Source organism: Ceratotherium simum, chromosome 22 (assembly GCF_057802395.1).
Source record: "Ceratotherium simum simum isolate JZ-2026a chromosome 22, ASM5780239v1, whole genome shotgun sequence".
Lineage (NCBI taxonomy): Eukaryota > Metazoa > Chordata > Mammalia > Perissodactyla > Rhinocerotidae > Ceratotherium > Ceratotherium simum.
The window spans coordinates 25351258-25375590 of NC_141921.1; the positions used below are offsets into that span (position 1 = coordinate 25351258).

Here is a 24333-nt window from a genome sequence, read left to right on the forward strand (position 1 = left end):
GTCTGCCTGGAATCAGGGGTCCCCGTCTTCTTCAGCACAATCTAACCCAAGGAACAAGTCAGCCCTCTCCCTGACCCTTCATCCCCACCAGAGGCACACACCTCCTCAAAGGGGGCTCTGTAACTTATCAGGCCATTGGGCACTGAGAACAGAGTCAAAATTGACTATAGGAAACTGTGGCTGAGATAATATTGCTTATTAAGTAGTCCATGGTTCCCCTCTACATTTCCCAGCCTCCCTTACAGTTAAATTGGGCCTGTGTAACAAGTTCTGGCTAATAGTCTGTGAATGGAAATAACATGTCATTTCCAGGCTGAAGTATTTAATTGCAGGTGCACAACCCTCCAGCTCTCTCTTTCCCCTATTGAGGCAATCCTAAAAGCCTCGTGTTGAGGTGGTGGAGCCCAGGATGGAAGGGGCCTGGATCTCTGAGTTACCTAATGGAGTAGAGGAGAGCTACTCTGGAAAGTACCTTGACCCATAGCAAATTTTGCATGAGTGGGAAAATATACCATTGTTGTATTAAGCCATTGAGATATTTGGGTTGTCTGTTAGCACAGCAGAGTGTAGCCTCTCTGACCAATATAGAGAAATTAATTGTTGTTTTAGACATCCAGCATCTTCCTTCTTCCTCCATGAAGGGAAACATTCCTCTTCCTTATAAGACTCTTCAGTATTGCCAAATCCAGGGGTCACTTCCCTGTTCTTATCTTTCTTGATTTCTCAGCAGCATTTGTCACAATTAACCACTCCTCCCCAGAAACATTTTATCTTGGTGTTTGTGACATCATGCCTGCTTGGTTTTTCTCCTATCTCACAGCCCCTGCTTCTCAGTTTCTTTTCCTGGCTCTTCTTCCAGTTTTACCTCAAAAGTTTGAAGTTTCTCAGGACTTATTCCTGGGGACCTTTCTCATGGTTTTAAATACCACCCATGAAAAAGACAGCTGGTTACCTTCCAGTATTCATTCTACCATCCTTGATTAATAACAGAGCCCCTATTTTTAAGGGCACATTGTGCCCAGTTAAAAGACTACACTTCCCAGTACAGCCATGTGACTATAGTTTGGCCAATGAGATGTAAGCAAAAATGTGCAGGACTTCCAAGGCAGCCTTCTTAAAAAGAAAAGGGTGCATCTTTCTTCCCTTTTTCCTCCTCACTGTCTGGAATGTGGGCCATAATGAGGTGACCTTAAAATTGGAAACCAAATGCTGAGGATGGCAGAGTAGCCCTGAATTGCCTTTTTTTAAACTTATTTTTCATTAAGAGAGAAATAAATTTCTATTGTAAGCTATTTTTTTTCTTTTATTTGCAACTGAATCTAATCCTAACTGATACATTCCCATTGCTTGCGTTCCATTTGGAAGCGAGTCCAGATCCTCCCTCAGTCAGAATAGGAAATTAGCAGAAGAGAGGCACTTCCAGGCAGAAAAAAAATGCTGGCCCTCCTTCCACAAAGTGTAAGTAACCAAGCTACCAGGAGGACAGAATGGGAGATGGGCCTAAGAATACAGTTTATTAGCTCACAGAGAGTATTGAATGCTAGATTAATAATTTGGACTTTACTTTGTAAGTCCCTTGCAAATAGGGAGACCCTGTCTGTCTTATCTAGCAATCCCTTCACTTCACAGATGCTCAATGAATGATTATATTCTTTATTTATTAATGCTGTTTGCTTAATAAACAAAGGAAATGTTGCAAGGTGGACCAGTTGGGAATCCCCATGTCATTTACCCTTATCTGCTTTCTACAGATGAAGTAACTGAAGCATCAGTTGCTGGAAGTGGCAATCAGCCTGTCCGTGAGGAACGGCAAACCGAAAACTCTACCTTGGGGATGACAGGGGTAGGGGTGACACAATCGAGAGACCTGACCACAAAAGGCAGTAGGATTGGCGTGTCCCCAAGATGGCTGCCCCGGAACCACATGACCGGGAGGGGGCGGAGCTCCGCCCCAGCACGTCCGGCCCCACCCCACTCGGCCCCGCCCAGCGCCCCCCTCCGGCCGGGGCTGGGGCGCGGGTTGTGAGGCGTCTCGGTGAGGCGCCTGCGCAGTGGGCAGCGGCCCGCGGGGCGGAGGCTTTATAACCACTTCGTCGGCAACGCTCGCCTTCTATCTCGGGGAGGGCGGCTGGGGCGGCGGCGGCCGGGGCGCCGGCTGAGGGGGCGCTGAGGCAGGAGCTGTGGCGGCGCTGGGCGCCCGTTGCCCCTCGGCCTCTGGGGACCATGGGCTCCGAGAAGGACTCCGAGTCGCCGCGCTCTACATCCCTACACGCGGCCGCGCCCGACCCCAAGTGCCGCAGCGGCGGCCGGCGCCGGCGCCTCCCGTTCCACAGCGTCTTCTCCGCCTCGGCCCGCGGCCGCCGCGCCCGGGCCAAGCCGCAGGCCGAGCCGCCGCCCCCGGCCGCGCCACCGCCGCCCGCCGCGGCCCCGGCCGCCGCCCAGCCCCCGCCGCCCGAGGCGCTGCCCACCGAGCCGGCCGCCGAGGCCGAGGAGGAGGCCGCGGCGGCGGCGGGGCCCGGGCTCGACGATGAGGAGGCGGCGGAGGGCGGCGGCCCGGGCCCGGAGGAGGTGGAGTGCCCGCTGTGCCTGGTGCGGCTGCCGCCCGAGCGGGCCCCGCGCCTCCTCAGCTGCCCGCACCGCTCGTGCCGGGACTGCCTCCGCCACTACCTGCGCCTGGAGATCAGCGAGAGCCGCGTCCCCATCAGCTGCCCTGAGTGCAGCGAGCGGCTCAACCCGCACGACATCCGCCTGCTGCTGGCCGACCCGCCGCTCATGCACAAGTACGAGGAGTTCATGCTGCGCCGCTACCTGGCCTCGGACCCCGACTGCCGCTGGTGCCCGGCCCCGGACTGCGGGTGAGCGCGGGGGCGTGGCCGCGGGCTGCGGAGGGCCCCCGGGCCTGAGAGCTAGCCCCGCTTGTGGCCGCCCGTGGAGGCGGTCCTCGGCGCAGCGCGTGTGTGTCACGGGAGGGAGAGGTGAGAGACGACCGGTGGGAGGGACAGGAAGGCGGCAGCTGTGGCGGATGGTAACCGGTACCCTTCGGCAAGCCCAGACGAGTGGGGCGAAGGCACGCTACACCCCACCCATGCCTGAGGGCTGGAGGTGGGGGCTGAGCGGTCGGCGAGGGGAAGGAGCTGTCCATCAAGTCAGGAGGCAGGGAGAGGCAGTTTTTTGTGGGGTGAATGCCCGTCTGTCCAGAGGGAGGCGATATCTCTTAATGAGGGGATACCTGGCAAAGGACGGAATGAGAATATCATTCTGAGGGGCAACGCTTCAGAGGGGCGTGTCCACTGGCTAGGGGCAGACGTCGCAGCCTTGCAGGAGAAGGTGTGTACTTCCTGACCACCGCTGCTAAAGTTGGGATGGACGTGACGGGAATGGCACTAGCGGTAAAGGACAGCTCGCTGGCAGAGCTCTGGGGGCTCCCTGGACATGGTGTGTCTTCTGTGCCAAGCTATTGGGAGGCCCGCTGTGGTTCTTACACTGCTGCCTTGGGCAGGGTGAGGGGTGGACAGACCCTTTCTTTATCCAGAGAAGCAATGGGTCACTGAGAAGAAGGATGCCCAGAGGTTGATATGGTAGGAGAAAGTGTTTCCCACATTCGCTATCTTGAGTTCTCGATGATGGTCTTTTTAATACACTATGTATGCTGAATTTTTAAGGTCAGTGAGAAAATATGCGATATCTGCAGAGACATAATACCACCGGATATCACTATCTGGAGCATTCAGTGGAGACTCCCTTTCCCCCACTTTTGAAAATCTGATTGTGTGCTACTGTCAGTACATCCCATGAATGTATGCAGCAAAGAGGGGCTCATCTAAGTGGTTGGGAGTCAGACTGTGCCATTACCTGCTCTGTGACCTTGGGCAGATCATTTTATTCTTGTGTGTCATGTTTTGGGGACAAAAGATGCTAGGGACTCCTTGAGTGTGTAAATGTAATGCTAGTAAAAAGCTGCATGATCCTTTGCTTCAAAGGAGTTAAGAAAGGCTTTTAATTGTAGCCTATGTATCAAGGCTGTTTTAAGATTGCGGTGATGCTGCCGTTTGTCTCCTTCAAAAGTCCTCTTCGAGTGTTTAGAAGAGTAAGAGTTAACTTGTTCTATTTTTCTTTTCTGCCAAACTTGTTTAGAGATGGGTGTGTTATTTAACCTCACTGAGATGAGGTTTCTAATTTTCTTTGAACTGTTGTGGTCAAAGGTACCCTGTAGATCTATAGTAGATCACTTTCACTTTCAGTTAATAAGTATCAGAAAGAACCTTGTAGGCTCTTGGAAGAGTTTGCTTATATCTGGTGATCTGGTGATCTTACTGGCCTTAAAAGGTTAATTTATATAGTATTCACGTTTTACAGACACTGTTAATCTATTGTCTGAACCAAAGGAATATTTACTTAAGAGAACACTGCATGGTTAATTTTGGAATAGTGCTTTAACTCCTTTTTGAGATGTGAATTTCCTTGAATTTTAACTCAGAAATATGGCACCACTGATTATCTTTCTGGAAAAGCTCACTTTTTGTTTTTTATTTCTCTGAAGTCAATCTCTGTCTTTGCTCACATCAATAAAAATGGACAGGAATTAATACAATCTTGATGATGACAGCTCTAAACCATTATGGATTTGGAAGTTATTAAAGAAGTGGCCATTTCTTATTTTAGCCAACTATTGAATTAGTATCATCCAGAGTTGTTTTTTTTCTAATTAGTTAAGAGAATTATAACAATTTTATACATAATATTAAAAAATGTGTTATATGTGGGTCTAAAGAAAGTGAAGTCTGGGGAAAGAAAGCAAACTGGCATCGGAGTACCCTTGTGCCAGGTGTTCATAATTTAATTTGATCCTTATAACATTGAAGAAACTGAAGTTTAAATAAATTGAGTAACTTATTCAGGGTCATATAACTAGTGGGTAGTGGAATCAGGCTTGGAACACTGGTCTTAACTCCAACCAAGGCCAATATTCTTTCCTCTCAACCTCTGTTTTATTTTTTTATTTTTTATTTTTTAAAAAGTGCCTTTTTTTAAAAATAATTTTATTTATTTATTTTTTTCCCCCAAAGCCCCAGTAGATAGTTGTATGTCATAGCTGCACATCCTTCTAGTTGCTGTATGTGGGACGTGGCCTCAGCATGGCCGGAGAAGCAGTGCGTCGGTGCGCACCCGGGATCCGAACCCCGGGCCGCCAGCAGCAGAGCTCGCACTTAACCGCTAAGCCAGGGGGCCGGCCCTCAACCTCTGTTTTAAAAAGTGTGGGCTTGTCAGCTTTATTGGGGATGCTACTATTTTGATCATTTCATCGTGTGGCCTACGGACAACATTGAGAGAGCCAAAGATGCTAGAATCTAATTTCTTTTATGATTCTTATTGTTAACAGCCTCTTACCTAGTGTATTTTTCTTGTCTGAAATAGGCCTAATCCTTTCCTGTCTTGAGAGGCTTAATTAATGTTTGCAGAGTGTTTTGAGATCTTCAGTTGAAGGTGTTAGATAAACAGGGAGTAACTTGAACATTCTTTCACTTCCCAAACAGGTGTCTGAGTCCCCTGGGGATGTGGCCAGTGGTTTTCACCTCTTTTTAATGCTAGGAGAAAAATAGCTTGTTTTGTTTTGTTTTAATCAAACTATTCTATTCTTTGGGGTCTGTTAAAAATCACAGAAGAGAAGCCTAAGCCTCGGTTACCTCTTCTTCTCATACCTGGCCATCCTTACTGCCCACAGATCAAGTTCTTGCCATCGAAATTTGTCAAGTCCACCTTTTGCTCTGTGTGTGTGTTTGTGTGTGTATTTGGCAGGGTAAGGGAGCATGTGAGTGATCTTACAGAGTTCTGATCATTAGTTTCACGGTGATTACTCATGATAATGAGAACACTATATATTAAAAGATTCATTATTTGTTTAGAAAATATTTGTAGAACAGAAGAGAGAGTCTTGAATTTTTCTTTTCCCATACTTGAATATGATTTATGTTATTTGTGAGTAAGGGAACCAATTTCAGTGGGGAAACATTCGCATTATTATTTAATATTATGTACAATATTACCAAGTGAATCTCCCCCCCCCCCAAAGCCCCAGTAGAGAGTTGTATGTCATAGTTGCACATCCTTCTAGTTGCTGTATGTGGGACACGGCCTCAGCATGGCCAGAGAAGCGGTGCGTCGCACCTGGGATCCGAACCCAGGCCGCCAGCAGCGGAGCGCGCGCCCTTAACTGCTAAGCCACGGGGCCGGCCCCCGAGTGAATCTTTAAAACGTACTTTGAAATGAGATAAAATTAATTCAAAATACAAATAACTGACATTTATATAGTTGTTTATAATCTTCAGACTATAACCTCATTCAGAAATAATTTTATTTTAGTTTCATCCAGGTAGATGGTGGTAAACTCAAAGGAGAAGCCAATTCAAAGAAGTTTAAGTGTGTCGGGCCGGCCCTGTGGCTTGGTGGTTAAGTGCGCGCACTGCGATGCTGGTGGCCCGGGTTCGGATCCCGGGTGCGCATCGAGGCACCACTTCTCCGTTCATCCTGAGGCCGAGTCCCATGTACAGCAACTAGAAGGATGTGCAGCTACGACACACAACTATCCACTGGGGCTTTGGGGGGAAAAATAAAATAAATAAAATCTTTAAAAAAAAAAAAGAAGTTTAAGTGTGTGGTCCAATGTCTCACAGCTAATAAATGGTGTGGTTGATCTGTTACCCCTTAGAGCCTTTGCTTAAGCATGTCTTTTTAGAAACCCCCAAATCATGTAAACATAATGTTGCCAATCTTTAAACCCTTTCAGAATCTCTAGAAGACAGAGGGGTGAGCAAAGGAGGCACTGGAAAATTGACTGGCGTACAAGGGCAGATCTTTCTGTACAGATGAATAGGAGAAAAGGCTGTCTTGACCTAAATTCTTTGTGCAGGTCCACCTCTCCAGCCTCTCATTGCTGCCTCTGTCTCCTGCAGAGTTCCCCCTCCCACGTGACCCCAGCAGGTACTATCAGCTGTTGGTCTTCCTGGACAACTGGACTGGACCATCCCATAAACAGGAAGCTGCTGTTCATCTCTAGCGCATTTATGAGGGAAGAGCAAGTTCCCTGAGCAAGACAAATTTCTCAGTCAGTGAAGGATTTTTTCCTTTCTGAAGCCATCCTGGACCTCTTCTCTTAATTTAGCTCTGTACCTTCTGTTTCACAACTCTTCTTTCTCTCCCCACCCCCAACCCTCCCCCCGACCTGGACCAGCACCATCTACATCATCCTCTAGCCCAATACGTCTTTCTCATATTTGCCAAAGTACTCATTCTGAGGTGGAACATTTTATATCACTCCCCTGTGCAAAACTGTTCATACCTGACCTGTAAGATGACTTCTTACATCTTTAAGAGCTTATTATTTATATGATCTGTCCTTATAATTTAAGCCCCTTTACAGTTTCCAACCATCTTTTGATCGTATTTTCTATTTTTCACCTATATCAATATTTCACAAGATATATTATAGGCATTACTGGAAAGAAAAATGTTTTGTGATCAAATAAGCTTGGGAAATATTGAATTGAACAAAATAAAGCAAATTTATTTCTGAGCTTCTTAGGCCCTTTAAACATGCTTATATACACTATAAATCTTGTTAATACTAACATGCAGTATAAATCTTCAATCTGGTATAATTTCCCCATACTTAGATCACCAGGAAACATGTTTTTGTTTTTTTCTATGGCATCTTGAAGGCTTCACTGAAATTTTCCCTGACTATTTGCAGTTTTCTAAATTCCTTTAGTAGTTATTCTGGCCTGCCTCCTGTTAGCGTCCTTATTTAACAATGAGTCTTATGCTCTGAGTAGATTGAGAGCGCCTCTAGTCAAGGATATCTGTATTCCAACTTTTTCTACAACTCTATGAACAAAATCTTTCAATTAGGCCCCAGAAGAATGGGATGAATTGTTGAATTTTGATAAGAAAGATAAAGAATACGAACAGCACCATTTTTGGAAGAGACGACAGATACGAGGAGGGTGGGCAAGAAAAGGACAGACAGGTGATCATTCAACAGACACTTTTGAGGAATTATGTAGTGTTGAACCTTAGGTGAGTACTGAGTATTACAAAAAGGTCTTAGACGTGGTCCTCTTGACGGGAAGTTTGGCCTGGTAGAGGAGATAGATGGAGGGATGGATGGATGGATGAATAGAAATGCAGTGTAATAAATACTACAGCAAATACAAGTGTTCTTAGAGGATAGATGAAAGGTTTTGCATGATGGTATCAAGAAAGACTTCACAGAGAAGGTGATATTTGATCTGGGCCTTGAGGAATATGAGTAGGAATTCATCCCAGGAAAGCAAAGATTAGGGTAGAGAAAAAAGCATCTCAAAGCGGAGTGTTATGAGCAAATGCATGGAGGTATAAAAATACAAGACTAAGTCTGGAGTCTAGTTTGGTTAGCCTCAGGATGCACAATATGGGGAGCATGATCTGGGAAGTGACTAGAGATCAATCTGAAACGGTAGGTTGAATTCAAGTTGGTGGGCCTATCTGTGCCATGCAGAGTAGGACTTTGAAGGACTTTTTTCTTTTTTGTTGAAGGATTTTAAGCAAAAGAGTAACATATGATACTCTGGAATTGGAATTTGGATTAGAGTAGGGAATAAGGAGACCAGATAGTAGTCTCTTGCAGTTGTCTGGCCAAGAGATGACATGGTTTTTGAACTAGGGCAGGAAAAAGGAAGATAGTAAGGGTACGGCTGGCTCATTGTGACAACTTGGCCCATGTCTACCACCCTTACACCTGCTTGGGGTCCATTTGTAAATGAAGTTATGTGGCCTGGAGCTGGGAAGTACAGACACAATATAGGAACACATTTCTTTAACTACCGGAGTCTGTTGGAGCATAATCAAATTCATACTAATGGGATTTTTTTCCCCGGGGCTGAAGTTAGGTAAACGCTGTGGTCTAGCTTGTCATACATTATGATGTTTCTGAAGACTTAGGAAATTACTAACAAAATTAGTAAAAGTTGTATCAATTTAAGGGGGAAAAAAGGATGCATCTGTATTTGTAGCAGCATATAATTTCCTACACCTTTCATTTACCTTCTAGTTAGCAAACCTGAATGCTTAGTTAAGCTAAGAGAGCAGGATAGGAGAGAGGCTCCAGTGTAGGACATGGAAGAGAAGGAACAAATAGTCAAGGCAGATTTGGTCTCGAGGATGAGGTTTTTTCCAACTACCTGGGGAAGAAGATTGCCCTTTTCAGAATGTAGGAGTTTATCCCTAAAATGGGCTTATATAAAATTTGAGGATTAAGTTGTAGTACCTGGCATATATAGTAAGCCAGTTGATACATGGATAAGTTTAAAAAATTGCTTCAGGGCAGAGTAGTGGCTTAGGAGAAGAGATAGAATGCCCTGGGGACAGCCAAAAACCCAAGCAGGAGAGAATCTCTATCATTCATTCAACACAGCTATTTTAAACATGAATCAGTGTGGTAGACCCTGGAGATTAAAAAAATGGATGATACTTTTCCTTGAGTATCTGGTTGGGGAAACACATATAAACATAATTAAAATATAGTATGATAAGTATTATAAAGTAATTATGCACAGGCATGAAGTAGGCAGCCAGCTGCCTGGAGAGGTTAAATGGATTTTATAGAGAAGATGACGTTTGAGCTGGTTCTTAAATGGATTAAGTATTTGCCAGGGCAAGAAGTGAGGAAAGGACATTTCTAGGCAGAAGGAATAGAGTATGCTAAAGCCCAGGACGTAGGACAAAATGTGCTGTGTTTTTATACCATACCTTTCAGGGCAAGATGTCAAATGCGGTTTTAGAACATGTTTAGTTACACTTGAAGGTGGCAAGCACCTATACCTCCATTTTGGGGATAGAAGCTAAGGTTTGGAGATTTTAATTAGCTCAGTGTCATGCAGAATGAATCAGGGGCAAGGAGCCCAGGCCAGTCGCTCAAAAACAGGAATGCCAAGTCTCATGCCCTGAGTAATTCTGTGTCATTAATAGATTGCTGTGGGTTCATGAGTATTTGGGGTTATTTTACTTCCTTGGAATCAAATTCCACACCCAAAATTGACATTGTCAATCTTATCAAATGTTCTTATTTAAAAAAAAAAGAATCCGTTAAATATTTACTCCCACCATGGGAAGTAGGAATGGATCCTGAAATGCTCAAGGGCTTCCTGACTGGCAGTATATCTAATTTGTATCATCAGAAGTTGACTTAATACTTTTCTGAGATCATTCAGTACCTTTCCATTTAACACAAAATAGCAAGCAAATCACTTTCTTCAGGAGAAACGTTGTTTATCTTTAGTAGTTATTTTGCAACTAGGTGGGGTAAATTTGCTCAGAACTCCTACAGGATATGAATCATTTGCATTCATACATTGACCTATTCTCACTTTGCTCTTTCTGAGAAGAGTTTTAATACAGCCTGTATTATATAACATAGATGATACTTTGTCAGCGGTATTTTCAGTGTCATTCTCAAATCAACTTGCAGAATCTATGATAAACCTGAGAGCTTGAGCTCCTATTATGAACGTTCAAGTAAACAAGCTGTAGAATAAATCCAAGAAAATGTTATTAGCCTTTTGTGTAAGTTCTTTGAGGTCTTTGGCTGTTGGAGGAGAGTGTGGAATAGGGAGCAGCAAAGCCCAGATGGCAACACCTAAGCTGCAATCATTGACCTGTCTAAAAATGATGTGAACTTTCACCACTGCTGTCTTCTTGTCTTCATTTGTTTCTTTAAATTACTTTAAAAAAATTTTTTTGTTTTAAACGAGTGTCCACTTGTTAGGGTAATCTGAGCATTTAGTTGACAGAATTAGTCAGAAAGGCTAATAGTTATAAAAATATCGGATTGTTTGTGGGAGGGTAATTCTTGGTAAATAAACATGAATTATAAGAGGCAGTTGATGCTGGTGCTGATAGATTCTGAATCGCCCATCTTTACTAAGAGCATGTGTCAGGAGAGGGAGAGAGAGAGCAAGAAAGAGGGAGATATGGCCTTATTGTATATATTAATTAATAAGATAGATGAGTGATATTCTTGGATTCTGGAGCCTGTCAAGAAAGAAGGTATTCAAGGTATAGATTTGAATTGGAAAAAACAGAAAGAAAAAGAAAAAAGTATAGACAGATAAAATGAGCTTTCAATAGATGTTGACCATGAATCCATCTATGGCTGTTGTCTCTCAGGCTGTGGTCAGACCAGCTTCACTGTGGAACTTAAAAATGAAAAAGTATACTTGTTTTAATTTTTGCTATTTATTTTACAAATGTTCTGTCCTTTAAACAAATTCTGATCTCTCTAAATATAGCAAACCATCAGAAGGAAATAGTTTTGTACCCTGTTATTTATGAAACTTGCTCTGGCCAACTGCTCCTAAAGCAGTTTAAACTGTGACTGAATACATGTTAGAAATTCAGGCTACGTATGATATTTTCCTCTGTTTTTCCAGGAAATAAATGATTTGTGTTTTTAGAATCTCAAGGAGGAACTTACTTTCTCACACAGAATATGTTTTACGGTTTGTTAGGCCCGCTGGTGCATGTGTGTTCTTTTGTCTACATCATATGTAGTAGTGGGGGGCGCCAAACAGTGTCACCCCACTGGAACTGATGAGTAATGTCTGTCTTGGTTAGAGCATTCTTACCTTACTGATATCTCTGACTATTTCCTTACCCAGTTATGCTGTTATTGCCTATGGCTGTGCCAGCTGCCCAAAGCTGACCTGTGAGAGGGAAGGCTGCCAGACTGAGTTCTGCTACCACTGCAAGCAAATATGGCATCCAAATCAGACATGCGACATGGCCCGTCAGCAGAGGGCACAGACTTTGCGAGTCCGGACCAAGCACACTTCAGGTCTCAGTTATGGGCAAGAATCTGGACCAGGTATAAGTTGGCACTGTCTCATTTGTCTCTTTATTTCATATTTCATAATATGAGCCCAAAGCTGAGAGAGATTACCTTACTGTATAATCAAGTATTTTCTGGGATCAGAGAGCAGAAAATATTTGGTAATATTTCAATATTATATTTAATATGTAGCGTCCCTCTCTGACCATCGTAGGTTATCCAACCCACGTAAAATCGGAATACACACAAAATTGAGTTCTCTAGTTTCTACCTTCTTAATAATATGTCTCATATTGGAGCGCAGTTAGGTCCTTTTGCTAGGGGCTTTTTCAAAACTTCCATTGTGAACAGAAGGACATTTAATTAGTGTTAAACCTGTACTGTTTTCCCCTAGCTTTAAGTGCATTGCTGCTTTTGGAAATAGGGTACAGATTGAAGGAAAGGAAATATTAATGTGGGTTAATGATTAACCTTAAAAGGAAGACTATCACACATTCAGTTCTCACTTTCACAAGTCAGGGTAAACCTATTAAAAATGTCAGTAGGTTTATTGCCTTTTATAAATGTACTTTATTTCACTGATGTCATTTGGGAGAGGCTAGTAGGAAAGATTTTACCATTCACTTTTTCCTGGCACAGCATAATCTCCTAAATTGTCATTTTAATAGGATAGTTTCCTAGCTTGCTGTGAAAATTACCAGGTGTATGCTACACGGCATACGCAATTCTTTTTAGATTTTGAATTTGAAAGTATCATGGGAAGGGGCTGTGGGTTGTATTAACAGCAAATTACAGTGATACTTGCTGAGCCTGAGAAATGAGTTTCCTGAGCTAAAGTTTTTTAAAACTTAAAGCCACTTCCAGGCTGCAGACTATTCTTCCCACAGGAAGACTCTACTTTTAATTCTGCCAGCCTATTGGCTGGTGAAATTCCATTTTTCTTGGAACCGTCTTTCTCTCTAGGGAAGTCTCCTTGCTCAGAGTGTGCTGTGTAGGATGCCAGTTTTTGGGATAGGCAGCTCAATACGAGACAGGATCTGTTTTATGAAATTTCCTGAGGTCTAGACATAGCCAGCCTTCCAACGAAGTGAGCTGCACAATGTGGAATCCTCTGTCAAGAGTTCTTGACTGTCTCCTCATTTCTTATATATATTCCAAGGAATAATAAAGTCAAACAAAGTTTAACTGGGGGTATTTTTCTACCCATTCTTCTTTCCCCCCTTAGCAGATGACATCAAGCCATGCCCCCGATGCAGTGCTTACATTATCAAGATGAATGATGGAAGCTGTAATCATATGACCTGTGCAGTGTGTGGCTGTGAATTCTGTTGGCTTTGTATGAAAGAGATCTCAGACTTGCATTACCTCAGGTGAGAGAGGAAATGTGTCCATTGCTTTTATAGTCTTGTTCTGTTATTGATTTAGGGAAAAGGATGTCAAAGAGATGTAGTTGTCCTCTCATTAGAGCATAAGGAAGCCGTAAAAAGTTCCTCTGAAGCACCTCTCTGATCATGTTTTTCTCCAGCTCAGCAACTTCCAGGGACCATCTCCATTACCTTTCAGATAGAATTCAGTTTACCTAGCGTGACTTTTAAGGCTTTCCACAGTCTGGCCCTAATCTACTTTTCTAGCTTTTTCCATTTTGCTTTCATACATGCTATATTCCAGATAATCGGGGCTTGCTGTTCCCTGTATCTCTTCTGTTCTGTTTTACCTCCAGACTTGTTCATGTTCTTTCCTTTACCTGGAATGCTTTCCAATCACCTCACCCTCCCAGCATCCCCCCTTTTATGTCAACCTGTTCAATTCTTATCGACACTGCAAGGGCTGCTTAAATACCATTTCATCTGTGATGCCTTCCCTAGTTTTTTCTGCCTCATTCTTCTCTGTTGACATTCCTTTCTTTTCTTTTTTCTTGTGAGGAAGATCAGCCCTGAGCTAACATCCATGCTAATCCTCCTCTTTTTTTGCTGAGGAAGACCGGCTCTGAGCTAACATCTATTGTCAATCCTCCTCCTTTTTTTCCCCAAAGCCCTAGTAGATAGTTGTAGGTCATAGTTGCATATCCTTCTAGTTGCTGTATGTGGGACGCGGCCTCAGCATGGCCGGAGAAGCGGTGCATCGATGCGCGCCCGGGATCGGAAGCTGGGCCGCCAGTAGCTGAGCGCGCGCACTTAACCGCTAAGCCACGGGGCCGGCCCCTCTATTGACATTCCTTAAACGTTTCTTTATAAACATCATCACTACTTTTACTTAATGTACATGTCTAATTTTATTAAACTACATAAGTTTAAGGTTGGAGTTACCTCTTTACAGTTCCTTGCGTGTAGTGAGTTTCCAAAGAATTCTTTTTTTTTTTTTTTTTTTTTTTTAAAGATTTTATTTATTTTATTTTTCCCCCCAAAGCCCCAGTGGATAGTTGTATGTCGTAGCTGCACATCCTTCTAGTTGCTGTATGTGGAACTCGGCCTCAGGATGAACGGAGAAGTGGTGCCTCGATGCGCACCCGGGATCCGAACCCGGGCCACCAGCATCACAGCACGCGCACTTAACCACCAAGCCACAGGGCCGGCCCCAAAGAATTCTTGAGTGAATATTAAAATATTGTCCTGAAGGAGTTACTATTTACAAACTTAACATTCATTCACGTTGTGTGGATGAAGCACTTTCATTTCCAATTTAGCAAACATTTGAGTTTTTACAGTGTCCCAATTACTGGGGACACAGAGGTGAATAAAACATGATCCCTACTTTCAAAATTGCTTATCCCTTCTAGTAGAGAAGACAGAACAAAGGAAGTGAGCAAAAAAGTTTGGACACAGGTGTAAAAGTAGCCAAACTCAGAGTACAAAACTGATGTAAAGGGTGTGACAAGTCTTTTTATGTTCTTTCCCAGGAACATGATTTACAGTATCTATCAGATGTAGTAGGAGGTATGCCAAGAAAACTATGCAAATCAGAGTGTTCGCTAGGTGCAGGGCACAATGCGTTTGGATAAGATGTCAAGTGCGTAAGCTGTACAGGATATCAGGTAGTATCAGTCAAGGAAGCTGGGCAGGTTTTGAGGGATTAGGGAGGACAGAGTTCAGCAGGAAGTAATAGAAAAGAGGTTTCAAGCCTGGAGCCCTGCCTTTCCAAAAAAAAAAGAGAAAGGAAGAAAGAGCCTAGAGCCCTAAGAGTCTGGCCTTGTCCTTTGCTTCCCCTTGTGTAATCTACTCATTTCCTGTAATCTCTTGTAACTGTTAATCACTCCTGTTGAAAAGAAGGCTCTTGCTCTTATCAAGCCTCTGGTGACAGCAGCTGCATTTGTAATATTGACATTAATTTCAGCATGTTTCCTCTGCAGCCCTTCTGGCTGCACATTCTGGGGAAAGAAGCCATGGAGCCGTAAGAAGAAAATTCTTTGGCAGCTGGGCACATTGATTGGTGCTCCAGTGGGGATTTCCCTCATTGCTGGCATTGCCATTCCTGCCATGGTCATCGGCATTCCTGTTTATGTTGGCAGGAAGGTAAGACATGCTGAGTTCTGTGCATGTTCCATCTTCAGGTTTATTGGTAAAGGTTTGAAGGAAATGGGGAGGAGCTTATGTTTCAGAGCTGCCTGAAAACCAGCTGGTTCATAGATAAAAATAACTTTAATTTTTTAAATGGATTTTCGTAAACCCCCAAGAGATCTGAAAGTTCTTATTAACATCCTGGGCCTAGTTTGTCTCAGTGACTTAAAGGTGAAATGCTTAGTTCACTCCCCTGAGTTATTTTTTCTCTTCTTGGATTAACTTTTTCTGTATTAGTTTATATTGTTCTGGTCTGAGTTAGGTTAAAATTTGAGAAAGATGCCTCTTTGGGGTGGGGAATATATTTTAATATAGATGACTTATAAAGGAATGTTCACTTGTCCTTTTTATCCCTGGTGAAAAGATTGATGTCCTAACCTGCTCACCTGCATTTTCTTTCTTATTCTTAGATTCACAGCAGGTATGAGGGAAGGAAAACCTCCAAACATAAGAGGAATTTGGCTATCACGGGAGGAGTGACTTTGTCAGTTATTGCGTCCCCAGTCATCGCTGCAGTTAGTGTTGGTAAGCTAACCAGGACTGCGACTCTCCTCACTCCCCCCACCCCCACCTCCCTTCTGTCTGTCTCTCTCTCTCTGCCCCCTCTGTCTGTCTGTCTGTCTGTCTCTCTCCTCTGCTCCCCTCATCAGCTTTCTGACTATAGCAGTTTAGCCACCTGGCCAAATGTTTCACCCTGGAGGCTCCTATATTTTATGCCAAACCCACTTCAGGAGTTAACTGTATTAGGCACTATTGTTATGATTATCAGCCACACTAAGTTATCAGAGTTGGGGGTCTTTCCTTCTTAAATTAGTGCCTAGAACTCCACCTGACACCTACAAAAGGTTGAATTAAAGAATATTACTTTAAGGCCTGGTTTTTCACCTTTCATCTTCCTTCTTCTCCACTTGCCGTGGAACCCAGAGAACAAAATTAGTTTTATTTTGATTTGCTTAATGCCTCACAGTATTTTGGGAGACATGAGGGTTTGTTTTAGAATAATAATAATATAACTAACATTTATTGAAGTTTTTCCATGTGCCAGGAGCAGTTCTGAGTTTTTTGCATGTGTTAATTCATTTAATCCTCACAGCAGCACAATTATAACAGAAGGGTGCATTAATTTGCCCAAGGTCACTTAGCTGGGACATGAATCCAGGCAATCTGACTTCAGAGCTTGTGCTCTTAACAACTAAGCCATTCTGCCTTACACAGCAGTAAGGTTTTGGAATTAACACTCTGGGAGGGGGATCCTAAATCCCAGGACTCACTTATTCAATGGTTTTTTTTTTTTTTTTTTTTTTTTTTTTGTGAGGAAGATCAGCCCTGAGCAGCTAACATCCATGCTAATCCTCCTCCTCCTGCTAAGGAAGACCGGCTCTGAGCCAACATCTATTGCCAATCCTCCTCCCCCTTTTTCCCCAAAGCCCCAGCAAATAGTTGCATGTCACAGTTACACATCCCTCCAGTTGCTGTATGTGGGACGCGGCCTCAGCATGGCTGGAGAAGCGGTGCGTCGGTGCGTGCCCAGGATCCGAACCCGGGCCACCAGTAGCAGAGCGCACGCACCCAACCGCTAAGCCACGGGGCCAGCCCTATTCAATGTTTGATTAGTGATTGGTTCTTGGATTAGCACTTCAGCAGTGAATAGATGGGGAAAATGAAAGCAACATATATTTACTGTGCTGGGCACTATATGTGCATTCTCTTTTGATCATTGACAACCCTGGGAAGATATGTCCAAAGTCATACAGCTAGTAAATTGGAGCCAGGATTCTAATCCAGGCCTTTCTGATTCCAAGTTCAGCCATCATTCTGTTATACCAGGCTGCCTCTTTGGGACAGCTGTCTTTTGTCATACCTTGGTCGTTTGTAAAGTGGTTTGTCTGTGCTCAGGCTAGGAAAGAAAATTCAGGGCAGTTGCAACCTGATGGCCTGCTGACATGTTTCCTTCTCTTCCCCCAGGTATTGGCGTCCCCATTATGCTGGCATATGTCTATGGGGTTGTACCCATTTCTCTCTGTCGCGGAGGCGGCTGTGGAGTTAGCACGGCCAACGGAAAGGGAGTGAAAATTGAGTTTGATGAAGATGATGGTCCAATCACAGGTAAAAGGAGGATTTTTAATTTCCCTTTGAATTTATGGGACACAAGATAAAAATCAGTAAAATTCAGCACATTTTACAAAGAGATTGTCATTGAATTGCTTTAGATAATGAGCTTTGTAGGGGGCAGAGTATTTTTAGCTTTTCATTTCTTTGTTCCAGTTATTAGGTGAATTCCTCTGGTACTTGCCTCTGTGTGGCAGGTACAAACTAGTAGGATTCCAGTAACTCTAAGTATGCTGATAATAGTAGCGAGTATAATAAAGTCTTATATCTGCACAGTACTTTATAATTTTCAGAGGACTTTGCACAGTTATTATCTCACTTGGTTTTTACAACAGCTCTCTGGAGAGAGAGGACGTAGGCTAAAATTATCTCCATTTAATGGGAACTTCTTTTAAGCCTTTGTCTCAACATCTGTTAAATGGGTTTAAGAGCATCTGCAGAGCTAGAACTAGAGCAGGTCTTCTGACTTCTACTTTGATGTTGTTTCCACTTCGCCATATTAACTAACCTGGAGCACAGAGATCCCCAAAGGTTTTTCAAGCTTCCTACTAGAATCCGCATGTGGCCTAAACATATTTTGAAATCTTCATGTTTGATCAGATGGCATCTATGGTGTCGTGGAAAGAATAGTGGGCATGGAATCAGAATTGTACTTTTGTGTGACTAGCCATGACCTTGGACAAGTCATTTAGTTCTAGGCTTTCATTTCCTCATCTAAAATTAGGGCTATTAGTGCCTAGTTTGGGGGAAGATTAAATATTAGCATATGTTAAAATACCTGGTGTGTGGTGGTTGCATATAGTAGCCGTTCATTAAGTGAATAAATGAGTATTTTTCTACATGAATATTCTCCACTCTGAAGAGTCATTGCAGGAAAATGCCAGACTCTGTTTTGATGCTATGCTATCTTGAATTGAGATGTTTGGTTCCATCCCCAGTGGCAGATGCCTGGCGAGCCCTCAAAAATCCCAGCATTGGGGAAAGCAGCATTGAAGGTCTGACTAGTGTATTGAGCACCAGTGGAAGCCCTACAGATGGACTCAGTGTTATGCAGGGTCCATACAGCGAAACAGCCAGCTTTGCAGCCCTCTCAGGGGGCACACTGAGTGGTGGCATTCTTTCCAGTGGCAAGGGAAAATACAGCAGGTAAGCAAATAGACAATTTCTGACAGAACCAGTTGGAATTGTAAGAAGTAACACACCTGTATTGAGTCATTTCTCTGTGCCAGGCATGCCCCGTATATCATCTCATTTTCATTTAATCATCAGTGGTATTTTTTTTTTACAATTAGAAAACTGGCTCAGAAAGGTTAAGTGACACAAAGTTCAATGTTCTTTCCATTGCACCTCCATATGAAGAATGACCTTGACTTCAGATCCTCCCTCTACTACATTAGGCTGTCTGCTTCAGGAAGAAAAGCACTCATTTTTGTAGAATTCCCAAGGCTGTGCTCTCCATTAGGCTTGTCACTGGCTTTTAGTTGAACGGCGTTTATGCTGTATTTTGTTGGCTTATGCTGTATTTTGTTGGTGCTGTGATCCTTGTTACATTCCTATTCCCGTTTTATAGATAAGGAAAATCAATTCTATGGACTTATGTTGAGAATATGTAAAGCTTTATGACCAAAAACGTTGTGACTTGCATAGTCATTTCACCATTAGACAAACCAGAACATCTTCAAAGGAGCCTAACAGATGTTACATGAAAAGCAGTTAGTTGAGTGCATTGGAGAAGAAAGGCCTGAGGGGGTAGGGGGAGGAATAAAGGTGGGACAAAACAAGGTAAGGGAGGTAGGAGAGATGGTTGCCTTTAGATATCTGAAGGGCCTTGAACTGGAAAACAGGATTAGACTTCTGATGCATGCCAAGAGGTAGATTAAGACGACTTGGCAGAAGCTATAGGGAGACTAATTTTGTTTCTTTATAGAGAATATAGGGAAAATCTATATAAAAGTCCAAAGAAGGAATAGATTACCTTTGTAGATACTGAGCTGCCTATCCCTGGAAGTGTTTAAAGTGAGACCAGATGGCCATTTGGCTATTAGAGGGAGTCAAGCAACAGATGGCAGCTGGAGTGGATCCGACACCTGAGTGCCTGTCAGTCACCTAGGAGACTCTTAAAAATAGATTTCAGGGCCCTATCACAGATTAATAAATTAGAATCTCCTGGAGTGAGACCTAAGGATCGGTGTTTTGAAAAGGCTCCCCAGGTGGTTCAGACTAGCATGTGGGAACCACCTAAGTAGATGGCCCTTGTGAAGGCCTCTTCCAATTCTGAGAGTGATTCTGTGGCAGAGCTGAAACTAGAGCTCAGGTCTTTGACTTGATGCACTTGCCATTGCACTACCTCATTTTCCTGGACCGTGTCACGTTCCTGAGGGACATCTGAGGCTGGCGCAGCAAAGCAAAGACACAGGCAGAGGGATGGAGGTTGCTTGAATGTGCAGCTGCAGGCTGATGCTGACCTGTCTGCATCTCATGACTAGAGTTGTCTCTTGTTAGGGGATCCCGCCCCCACGTGCCAGAGAATTCACTGTTGTGCTTTCTTAAAACCAACACCCCTGTAAATAAGCAGACATAACTGGAGACTGACTTGCTGAAACTGCAGCTTAGCCAGTCCAGCTGTTCCAGTTCTGTGAAAGCCTTTTATAGGAAGTGAATGAGTCAGACGGGTTTGACTGTGAAACTCATTATGAGGAAATACTTAGTGTGCAACAAAATGGTGTTGGAGCCAAGAAAGGAAATAGTTATGGGTTCTCAGCTCTGAGACACCACTGGGAAAGTTTGCTGCTCTTGGAGGAGGTTGGCTCCTGTATGTCCTTCAATCGCATAGCCTGGGGGTAATTTGATTGCTAAATGTTTGAGTTCCTAGTATGTGTAAGACACAGAGGGTAAAGTGTGAATGAGATGTGGTCTCTCCTTTCCAGCTCACAGATGAGTGGGAGAGAGATACATAAATTGATATAATGAATAGATAGGTGCTGTGGGAGCACTTAGCAGGAAGTGACTGGTTTGCTGGGAGAGTGAGGGGAGATGATACTTGTTTTGTTCTTAAGCACTGGTATGAGTTTGTCACATAGAGAAAGGAAACTTTCAGAGAGAGGGAATAGCATGTACAAAGTCATGGAGGTATAAAATGTGTATAGGTGTGTGAGGAAAGAAAAAATTCATAGTGATTATGATTTTAGGACCTATGGTGAGAGATGGAACTGGAAAGAGAGCTTGGAGGCAGATCAGGAAAACCTTAAATGCCTGCTGGCAATAGGGAGCCAGGAGAGGACTGTTGGAGTGATTGGATCTTTGTCCACATTGTCACTGATCTGGAAGTGGTTTGACTTGGACTGAGGGCTCCTGGAGAAAGAGCCCAGTTGCAGTTATGCAGGCAGGAGATGTGGAGGGCCTGAAGTTGAGCAGAAGCAGTGGGGATAGACAGGAGGGGACGATTTCAGTAGATATTTAAGAGAGAAAATGTGTGAGCATCTATTCGACAATTGGAGACGATCAGATCAACTCAATTTGCAAGAGAATAATGGAAGAGATCTGTGCCAGGAAGCAGACTGTCTCGGAATACCCAGGTCTCATATTAACTTGAACGTCCCCTCTTTACACAGGTTAGAAGTCCAAGCCGATGTCCAAAAGGAAATTTTCCCTAAAGACACAGCCAGTCTTGGTGCAATTAGTGACAACGCAAGCACTCGTGCTATGGCCGGTTCCATAATCAGTTCCTACAACCCACAGGACAGGTATGTGAACAGTCAGATGCCCAGGAGAGGTTGCATTTTTGGTTGGGTACTAGGCCTTCAGAAGCTCACAGCCTCATGTTAGGGCTCTGTGTACCATCTAGTGGGGTCTGCGGTGTGCGTACCCTGTGATTTCATTGAGCAAGTTCTTGGTATGGGAGTTTTTGGCATCTCTTGATTCTTCTTGTTAGCACTTGATTTTCAGAGGTTTTTTTCTTTCTTTCTTTTTTCCTTTTTTTTTTTTTTTTGTCTTTTCTTGGCTGTTGCAACGGTAATTATTCACATGGAACTTAAAGAGTTTGGTTGGTGTTCATTGATGTCTGTGGTCTATGGTTCCCGCTCTCATGTGGCTCCTGTAGGCTATTTCTCTTTGTTTCTGAGAAGCTAGTGTATCTGCTGTGGTGTGATTGCAGCGCTCCCTACTGGAGAGATTCTCATTTCTTCTCATTGTGGCGTAGTAGTAAAAAGCTACGCATCTTCTTTCACTCTCATATTTTGAGTAAGATACTGTAAGGCTCTGACCCTTAGTTGAATTTTGGAAGCTCTTTTTTAGTTGTTTAAAGAAATTGGCAAAGATATGTGTGTGTGTGTTTTAAGTCAACAAAAAGGATCTAATTGTTCTTCTCCATCTTATTTTAATGTTAGGTTAAATTTTTATTTTTGTTAAAAGTGAGCTCTAGTCTACTTTTTACCTATGTTTTTGGACTTTCTAATTCTGAACCCACAAACTGCTTTTACCAACAGGTATAGCATGACCCATACATGACTCAGCAAAGTGGATTTTGTCTCCACAGAGAATGCAACAATATGGAAATACAAGTGGACATTGAAGCCAAACCAAGCCACTATCAGCTGGTGAGTGGAAGCAGCACGGAGGACTCACTCCATGTTCATGCTCAGATGGCAGAGAATGAAGAAGAAGGTGGTGGTGGTGGTGGTGGTGGCAGCAATGAAGAGGATCCCCGCTGCAAACACCAAAGCTGTGAACAGAAAGACTGCCTGGCCAGCAAACCTTGGGACATCAGCCTGGCCCAGCCCGAGAGCATCCGCAGTGACCTGGAGAGCTCCGATACACAGTCAGATGATGTGCCAGACATCACCTCAGATGAGTGTGGCTCCCCTCGCTCCCATACTGCAGCCTGCCCCTCGACTCCTAGAGCCCAAGGTGCACCAAGCCCAAGTGCCCATATGAACCTCTCTGCCCCAGCTGAGGGGAAGACTGTCTTGAAGCCAGAAGGTGCAGAAGTCAGAGTATGAAGTGGAATGAATGCTCCTGTTCTGAGAAGCACACTTGTAACTGCATCTTTTGGAATCTTTTGGGGGGAGGGGTGGGGATTTATGTATTTTATTTCAAAGATTCTCTGGTCACAGGTTTTCCCCAGGGAAATTCTGAGAAATTTGCAATTTCTTACCAGATAAAACATGGAAATTTTGCCCTTAGTCCCACCCCAGCTCCTCCCTTTTTTAGTTTTAATTTATTGGTTAAACTGATGGTGGCAATCCGTGAGGTCTGTCAAAGAGTGTACAGATGTATGTGTGTATATTGTATGTATGCTAACATTACTGAAGGACACATTTTAATAAAGATTTCTGTCGTAATTCAACTCATCTCATTTTCCTCAGCTTGGATAGTCCTATGGAGCCAAGTGTTTGATTGAAACAGACCCACTATGTCTTTAACAGTCTCTAGATCTGAGTTTTCCTAACCCCAGGAAAGAAGGATTGTATTCTAATCAGACTGCAGTGGAGTCATTTATAAACCCATGACTCCTAGCATGACAGGAAGCAAAGCTAGGCTTGTTTTGGACTATGTAGTCAGACTGAAGGATTAGCTGAGTCAGCCAGATAGTGAAGCTGTAGATAAAAATGAACCTTGTTTGCCCTCTAGAGGCAGCTGGGCAGTTTTCCTGTTAAAGCTTTATTTACCCTTTTCTGCATTATAGTCACTTATTAGAAATATGCTTCAGGCGAGGGAAGGGGTGGCAGTTCCAGTGGCTCTTCAGAGATCCCAGTGAATGTTGTAGGTTTACAACTTGGGGAACAGAGTATTCTTACTGAGGAAGAAATGTGCTTGATTCTGCACAAACACCAAGCAATGACCTAGATGTTTGTTATGCTCTCAGGTTCACATGCCCTGTTCTGAAAAGCTTTCTCAGTTTTGCCAGTCTAGTTTAAATAAGAGAGGCTAAGGAATCTGACTAAAATTTGTAGTAAGAGGAGAGACGAGACATGCTATCAAAATCTCAACATATTTAATTTTTTCTGGTCTTATAAATTCATCAGAATTGAGCTTAGTACCACTTGGGATTTTGTCTGTCTAGAATAATGGCATTAAGAAATGAAAGCTCATACATGGTATAGCAGAAAAGTTAAAAGATGCATGAGACTTTATGTAAGATTCCAAATCTGGCAGTAACTTACTTTGTGACTGTGTGAGTCAGTTACTCTCCCATGCCCCTAATTTCCCCAACTCTCAGACAGTATTGAAAGAGCTTCCAGTGCCAAACTTCTCTGTCACCTTAGCTCTGGGCCCAGAGGAAGAATTGAAAACATACTTTCCCTGAGGACCAGATGGCTTTCTGTTTCCTTTCACAGATGCACCTGCTCTCTGTCGTCCTGGCCTGTGCTTTACTACAATGAGGAGGATGAGTGGACAACAGCCAACTTGGAAGATTCTTATCTCGTGGGCACTGTAGCCAGACTTAGCACGTTTCCCTGCACCTGGGACAGGAAGTGCCGTTAGTGGACTTTGGGTCTCTGGAAGAGAGTGCCCTAGAGGGTATCATTGTGTGAAAAAGGGAACCTGTTGGGAAAAGGGGCAGACAGTCTGAAAATCTCTGAAATGCAAATTATCAACTCACGACTTGCATTTCTCTTAAAGCCTCATCAAGAGAGCAGTTAACTTGGATAAAGTCAAAGACATCTGTTGGAGGGACAGGAGTTTGCAGCAAAATCTGTGTTATCTAGGCTCCACTTCTTATTGCTGTGAGACTTGGGCAACTTACTCTGAGTCTGTTTTTACTTAGTCAGAATGGGGATAATAATCCTAATTATGGAGTTGTAAAGATTA

General features: G+C 43.5%; 1 protein-coding gene across 4 annotated transcripts; it reads left to right on the forward strand.

Annotated features, from left to right (window-relative positions):
* The first annotated feature begins 2127 nt into the window (after window positions 1-2127).
* Window positions 2128-24005, forward strand: RNF19B (ring finger protein 19B). 4 transcript variants are annotated; one of them, XM_087446356.1, is made up of 10 exons: window positions 2130-2855; window positions 11691-11896; window positions 13086-13230; window positions 15207-15369; window positions 15825-15939; window positions 17380-17520; window positions 18462-18669; window positions 21135-21266; window positions 22058-22556; window positions 23859-24005. In XM_087446356.1, the coding sequence occupies exons 1-9, from the start codon at window positions 2224-2226 to the stop codon at window positions 22518-22520; spliced, it is 2205 nt and encodes a 734-aa protein (XP_087302482.1). In that variant the 5' UTR covers window positions 2130-2223; the 3' UTR covers window positions 22521-22556; window positions 23859-24005. The 4 variants fall into 4 exon arrangements, with proteins under 4 accessions (XP_087302483.1, XP_087302482.1, XP_014639604.2 ...); XM_014784118.2 differs by lacking the exon at window positions 23859-24005 and having other exon boundaries at window positions 2131-2855; window positions 22058-22867; XM_014784119.2 differs by lacking the exon at window positions 23859-24005 and having other exon boundaries at window positions 2131-2855; window positions 13089-13230; window positions 22058-22867.
* Window positions 24006-24333: the final 328 nt, after the last annotated feature.